Below are 7,980 nucleotides of genomic sequence, written 5' to 3' on the forward strand. Positions count from 1 at the left end.
CACAAAAACATTTAATCCGCCCTTTCGATTCGATTGGACAAAAACGCACATCAAACACTGTTTCTGTGGTTCTAATCGTGCATATTGAACTCGTACCGACGTCATCGATAGCGTTGTTAATAACACTAATCGGGGGTCTGAAATTTTATCTGCGGCCTGTTTTCAGACAAAACAAACAAAAAGATTATGTTCTCCCCGTGCGTTTTATTAACTAGCCAAAATTGCATCACCTTTTTTGTCGTTTCTGCGTCTCAGGGCTCCACAAATCAAATGTCGATCGACGAAAACAATGGATTTTTGGGCTGGGTGAAAGGCAAAATATTAATGTTTACCGAAAATGGAAAATACCTACGCACAGAAAACTATTGTTTGCTCATTATTGTTGTTATTATTGTCGTTATGTCAGACGGTTGTTTTTCGATTGGATTATTTATTATTTTATTGTCTGGAGGGTTTTGTTTTCGTCCGGGATTTTCACCAAATTTTGCATTAATTAGTTCGCACGTGCGATTTATTTTCACGATGATACTGAATTTCCTCGTTTTACGTCAGCTTTTAAAACAGAAAAGTGCGATAAAATGTGCTGGGAATATGAAATATTACTGAACATTTCTGGATTTATTTCTGTTTTGTTGTTTTTAATTAATGTAACTGTGTTACGTTTTTGTACTACACGTATGCCAATACATGTTTTCAAACGTCGAATCCAAGTAAATAAAATATATTTGTTTTTATTTGAAACAAATTCAATTTCAAAAACAAATAATATTTACATAGATTATTAAAATCATAATTCGGGACTAAATAAAAACACCCTTTCTGGGAATATCGATCTACGTCGTGTTATAATAGACATAAATAATTTTGGTCGACTAACGAGAAAAGTGTACGTTGTGATTTCCACGCAAGCTCATCAAATCCGGGAAATTATTTGATGAATGGCCTCGCAGCTGTTCCGAATGATATTTCGTGTCGGGAACGAATTGAGAATAGAATACTCGGAATACAAAGAAAATTCCTTTGCGGAAAAAACAACTGCAGTGTTTTCCTTTTCTTAAAAATATTTTTAATTAAAATATTTTTTGTATATCCCTGTAATATATTATTGGAAAAACCGGCATTCGTTATTTTTGAGATAAAATCAATTGATAATATAAAAAATATATATTTACCAATTTTTTCAGAAGCACTTTTTATCTACTAGTCAGGTGTAACATTGGGAATTTTTAATCACATACTCGATAAATAATTAATTAATTTAATTAAATTGTTTTGCATGATTTTTGTGTCGAGTTTTAGCCTTAAATTTTCGTTTATTTAATTACGGTTTAAGTAATTATACTTTCAAACTTAAATTGAAGTTTTATATAAATTAAACTTTAAACCGGCTTGTAAATTTTAAATAAGATGCAAATAAAATTAAACCGAATTATAAATAGAAAAACTTTCAATGAAAAATCATTAGTAGTTAAATGTAATTTCGCAATTTTCTGGTACTGAATAGGTTTTTGTTTAAAACACAATAACTATTTTTGTAACGTTTATGTTTTAAATGCGTCTGACATCAACAAAACATTGAACCAATAAAATTAAGTGGAATCGTTCACGATTTTTGGCACATCTTCAAAGTTGAGATTTCAAGGAAATACAGCTTGTTCGATAAAAACCATTGAAAAAGCAGAAAATATGTCAGTGGGTTAATGTAAGATTCGATGGAAGACATAAATTAGCGTGGGCTTGAGTAAATTACAAAATTGTCGGAAATCTAAGAGACAAATTCTTGTAACTGTTGTTTTGGTTGAAAATTCACTAATAGTATAAAAGCTAAATGGAACTTCTATAACACACGCATGCCAGGAAAAGTGTTATCAAACATCAACTTACAAAGATTTTAAATTATCAACTACAAAATCATTGTGAATGTGCCGGCTGGCCAAATAATGGGTGGAGGTTATCAGCCATACTCAGAAACTACTAATTAGATTGATATAGAAAAATATATGTACTAATAAAAATGGGTCCTCTAAGAAACGTGATGCATATTTTTAACAACTTATGAAGGTTTTAAATTATCAAATAAACTATAAAATAATTTTGAATTTGCCGGCTGGCCACATAATGAGAGGAGGTCATCAGCCATATCTCAGAAACTACTAATTGGATTGATATAGAAAAATATATATTACTAATAAAAATAGGAAAGAAAAGAAACATGGTGCATATTTTTAAATTCTTAGGACGTAAATTGACCATTTGAAACGTTTGATTACTTACCTTTGGAAGATTTACCATAATATATAATTTTTTTGACTAATTTCTTAAAATAAAGTGAGGATAAGGAAAGAATCTGTGAAAAATGTAAAACTTTATTCGACTGAACAGCAATCATTAAACTTAAATTAAAGAATTTATCTTCTGCATTTTATTACTTCTTTATATCACCAAGTTTTTAAAATTGACAAAATTTGCAATGTTATTTTCTTTGATATGAAAATAAAGATTTGAAAGTAGTGATTGCTAATTAATTAATTTCTTTCTAGTTTTCCAACTTTGAATGTAGTTTGACTAATAATCTCAAAGTTTGCAAAATATTTTTAATTAATTTCAACACCAATTAACCTTGAACTAGTATAAATCACATGACTATTTAGAAAAATATATATTACTAATAAAAATGAGACTTTAAAGAAATGCGATGCATATTTTTAAATTCTTAAGACGTAAATTGATCATTTGTGAAACGTTTAATTGTTTACCCTTAGAAGATTTGCCATTTTTATATTATTGTAATCTTCTTTACGGATCAATTAAAATAAAATGGGGATAAGGAAAGGAGCATTAAAAAATGTAAAACTTTATTGGATTGAACAGAAGTCATTAAACTTAATATTAAATTAAAAAATTTTGATCTTCTGTATTTTATTACTTTTTTATATCACCAAATCTTTAAAATTGACAAAATTTGCAATGTTATTTTCTTTGCCATGAAAATAAAGATTTGAAAGTAATGTGATTGCTAATTAATTAATTTCTTTCTAGTTATCCAAGTTCGAATGTAGTTTGATTAATAATCTCAAAGTGTGCAAAATATTTTTAATTAATTCAACTACTTCAAACCTTGAACTAGTATAAATCACATGATGATTTATCTATAAATTATTATTAACAAAAATATGAATAAACAAAGAAGGAAATTTTAAAGCTGCATAAAATTTAAAAAATTTGCTGTCTAGATGTTTTATTCAAATCAATGACAAATTTACTTAGCATTTCTGTGAGTAACAATGTAAAAATTCGCTTTATCGTAACTTAAACAATAAAATACGTATTTAACATTTTACATTATTATCCACTTTTAAACCACCTGCTTTCATCATCTATTTGTGTTCAATTTAATTAAATCTGAGTAATAAATTAAACTCTGCATTTAAACTTGCCTTAACCATTTTTGGAATAATTTAGTTTGAGGATTTTGAACGTGTGGGAGTCAGATTTAGTCAACGGAATTACTAATTCAAATCCACCTACAAGACGTCTCTCGTGGTTTTAGTTTGGTTTTCAACGGATTATTTACGCTCTGTGATATGTTTAATTTGAATTCAGAGATGCATGTATGTAGCATAAGGATGATCCAGTATTAGTATTATTATTATTATTATTATTATATTCTGATAAATTTTTCTGCGAAATATCTCGCGTGGGCGTCGCAGGGAAGACGCGGACGTGCCCCTCGAATTTGGAACGGCGCGTCGCCAACGAAAATCTCGAGCGTGGCGTGCGCGTACACCTCGCGCTTCTCGGTATTATCTTATTTCGTGAACGTAAAACGTGCACGTTCCTGCGATCCGCTATTTAAGCGTGCGCGCTTATCGCACTCGGTCAGTTGTGTTGGGACCTTTAAGCAGGAGCAAACACAGCCATCGTCCACTGAAATTGACCGGTGGATCATCTTAGACTCGTTACATTTTGTGATTTTGTTGACTTTTGACGTGTGTGCTGTTTTGGGGATTTAAAATCGGTGATTTGTTGGTGTTTTGAACGATGTTTTCGTCGGATGAACGTCCGGATTCCCGCAGGAGGGTATTGAAACGGGCTCATTCTGAGGAAGTGATTGACAGGATTCCCCCCAGTTCCGAACGGTTGTTTGAGAATTTGCCGTGGTTGAACATTATGGCCGATATCGCCATCACCGCTGCCATTGCGGAGATGAAGGTAACATAATTCAGTTCCTGCTAATTGCAGTGCAAATTTTCGACCGACGTCAAAGATCTTGTGATCGCGTTGCACAATTGTTACGATTCGTTCTTTTTCGAAACCCTAACCTACGTCAAATGCATTAATGTTCCGATTGAAGTGGTCTGATTAATGCGTGTTCATTAATATTATTGACACATATTAGCAATTACCAGCGGTTTTTTAAACGGTCGTACCATATATGGATCAAGCGTTTCGCATTAATTAGGAAGGCGGTTAGAAAACGGCTAATTACACCGGTTTTAATCGATCAATCATCGTCAGAGATAAGATCGTTATTGAAAAATATCGACTGGTCTTTATACGAAAAATTTATCGTGACAAATGCTTACGTTAAAAGGATTAAAAGGATTTAACGTTATCTTTATTACATTTGTTTTGCTTATTGTTCAATAAAACGTATCCAAAATTAAAATTATTTAAGCACTTCAGCTTCGAGTGTTAAACTCGGTGCCGGTAGCCCTCAAATTTCTCAATATGATAGTTATATCCCGGTTTTTAACTAAGCTTCGTAACGGAGATGAACCTGTAAACGTCAGTTCATTTATTTAAAATGTTTCAATTTTAACACAAATTAAATAATTTTTTTTTTTATTTCCAGTTCAAACGTATGCTGAATAAAGAACTCTCCCACTTTTCGGAATCAAGCAAATCTGGAAATCAAATTTCGGAATACATTTGTTCGACTTTCCTTGGTAAGTATTTTCGCAGAATTTCTGAAATTTATTTTATCTTAATCTCATTCATTGTTAAAACACAAGTGACATCAATAACTAAACACTAAATAACGAGACATTTGAAATACATTTGAGGCACATTAGTCAATAAAATAAAAATTAACCAAATTCTTTATTGTTTCACAGATAAACAACAAGAGTTAGACATCCCCTCACTGCGTCTAGATGAAGAGAAGGAGCAGCCGAAGGGTGCGCAGCGCAAGGAGAAGCCGCGCGGCACCCACACTACCATGTCCCAGATTTCCGGGGTGAACAGGAAGCTGTGCCACACCAACTCCTTCACCGGCGAACGTCTCCCGAATTTGGGCGTCGAAACGCCGTACGAAGACGAATTGGGCAAGTGTCTGGGTGAGATCGACAAATGGGGTATCGACATTTTCCGCATCGGAGATCTGAGTAACGGTAGACCGTTAACATGTGTCGCCTACACCACATTCACTAGCAGAGAACTACTGAAGGCGATGATGATACCGCCGAAGACCTTCATCACGTTCATGATGACGCTGGAGGATCACTACGTGAAGGACAATCCCTTCCATAATTCGTTGCACGCCGCAGATGTAACGCAGAGCACGCACGTGCTGCTCAACACACCGGCTTTGGAGTCGGTGTTCACGCCCCTGGAAGTGACCGCCGCTTTGTTCGCTGCATGCGTCCATGACGTAGACCATCCCGGATTGACAAATCAGTTCTTAATCAACTCCAGTTCCGAATTGGCGCTGATGTACAATGACGAGAGCGTGCTAGAAAACCACCATCTGGCCGTCGCCTTCAAACTTCTCTCAAATGAAGGCTGCGACATCTTCTGCAACCTCTCCAAGAAACAAAGACAGACTTTGCGTAAAATGGTCATAGACATGGTACTGAGCACTGACATGTCCAAACACATGAGCTTACTCGCTGACCTGAAGACCATGGTTGAGACCAAAAAAGTTGCCGGATCCGGAGTGCTCCTACTCGACAACTACACGGACAGGATCCAAGTGCTAGAGAACCTGGTGCACTGCGCCGACCTCAGCAACCCCACAAAACCATTGGCATTGTACAAACGCTGGGTCGATTTGCTGATGGAAGAATTCTTCCAGCAAGGAGACAGGGAACGCGAGGCCAAAATGGACATTTCGCCGATGTGCGATCGATTGTCAGCCACCATCGAGAAGTCACAGGTCGGTTTCATTGACTACATCGTCCATCCGTTGTGGGAAACATGGGCCGATCTGGTCCATCCGGACGCGCAAGATATTTTAGATACGTTGGAAGAGAACAGGGATTGGTACCAGAGCGCGATACCGCCCAGTCCGCCCGCCGAAGAGGCGCCTGACCCGCAACGACCGAGCGGTATCAGGTTCCAGGTGACGTTGGAGGAGGGCGAGGCGGAGAGCGAGGCCGAGGCTCCGATGTGACGGAGGCTGGTGGGCCTCTGCAGGAAGCTGACCGAAAAGGTAACTATCATTCACACTCATTTAAACTTTAATAATCAAGCCAAATTTTTACATAAAATCTCTGAGAGGAGTTAAGACAGCGGTATTAATGGTAGTTTATAATTGTTTCAGGTGCAGCAGTGGTGGCGCGTCCGACAGTGATTCGCTGGCCGACCTGTCGACGACTGTGTCCCGGCGCCACACCGCGCAGGCGCGGCATTTGTTATGTTTGCATCGCTTGACTGAATCTAATTAAACAAAACAAAAAAATTAAATTAATAAATAAAATAATTGAGGGGCCGGTTGTGCGCGGCCCCGTTCCCCCCTTGCAGTTCCTGGGAGTGTACGTTTCACGTTCTGTTCTTCTGTTTTGGCCTTCTCTCCACCACGAATAATGGATAAAAAACAACCCTTCTTCGTCATGCCTTAAAGTAGGAAGACACAGCCCAAAAAAAAATATACTACTGACTATACATCTGTACATAGTTCATTATATCTGTCGGTGTAATACTCAGATCCCCCGCCCCCATTAAAAAATAAAAAAAACAAACCCCCGTGTATGTATAGGTACTATGTGTCATGTCAGCTATGTTACACAAGTAAAGCTCTCTCCATTTTAGTGGTTCGTATTATTTTTTTACCTCCCGCAGGATGTGTATACTTTGCGCAAATAAAACTTTATTTATGCTGTTGAAAACTACAATTTTTCTACTAACTGTCTAAAACTTACTAACATGAACCTAAAAGATCTGATTAACAAAAGACAGACAGCATAAAATATGTATTAAAGTACCCTAATTTCAAATAAATAATGAAATTGGTCACAAAACATTGAAAAGCAATAAAGGTAAGTAGTCAGATTTGAATAAATTAAATTTACAAATCAACTTAACTAAAATCTAAATTTGCAAATCAAATGGAATCTATTTCATTTGTACGTATTGTTTTAAGAGTTAAAATATTTTATTTAATAATTGATTTAATCATTTTTAATTGTATATTATTTAAAGCGCACTTAATAATATCAATTTTTTATACACATAATTCTTGATTAATATACATATATATAGAATTGTGTTTGATATAAAGATCGTATCTTCAGCAGGATTAATTTATGTATACTGTGGCGCTATCTATCCAAAGTTTCCATAACTATGTGAAATTCAGGAAAGCTTTCTGTATTCATCATTTTGAACTTTTACAGATTTCTTTATATTTTTTGCTTTATTTTATGATCATTTAAGAAATAATTTAAAATTCTGTTTTTTAAATTTATAAAAAAAGAATATGAATATTTAGCTAAAATATAGAGTCGCATCATATTCTATTTATAAAATTGCATAGCATGTTAATTTATAAATAAATATTGTGTAGTAAATATACAGTTTGGGTCAAGAATTTTCTGACGAAACAATTTAATAACAAGTTTATATATTTAATAATGTCATTGAACTACTTATTAAAATATATGATAAAGTTTTCTTATTAATTAAAATGGTTGGTTGTTGTTGTAATTAAAATTTTACTTAAGATTAAAACTATTTATATTGAGACAAGTTAAATAATTA

General features: G+C 34.5%; 1 protein-coding gene across 12 annotated transcripts in view; it reads left to right on the plus strand.

Moving 5' to 3' along the window:
* Positions 1-7,031, plus strand: part of LOC109596530 (cAMP-specific 3',5'-cyclic phosphodiesterase-like) — a 229,574-nt gene extending 222,543 nt beyond the window's left edge. For all 12 annotated transcript variants that reach the window (XM_049967672.1, XM_049967673.1, XM_049967671.1 and 9 more), the window contains 3 exons: positions 4,856-4,949; positions 5,118-6,433; positions 6,545-7,031. In XM_049967672.1, coding sequence (XP_049823629.1) covers positions 4,856-4,949; positions 5,118-6,394 — 1,371 coding nt within the window. In that variant the 3' untranslated portion in view covers positions 6,395-6,433; positions 6,545-7,031. The remainder of the gene's footprint in view (positions 1-4,855; positions 4,950-5,117; positions 6,434-6,544) is intronic.
* Positions 7,032-7,980: the final 949 nt, after the last annotated feature.

The sequence above is a fragment of the Aethina tumida genome, chromosome 5 (assembly GCF_024364675.1).
Source record: "Aethina tumida isolate Nest 87 chromosome 5, icAetTumi1.1, whole genome shotgun sequence".
NCBI lineage: Eukaryota > Metazoa > Arthropoda > Insecta > Coleoptera > Nitidulidae > Aethina > Aethina tumida.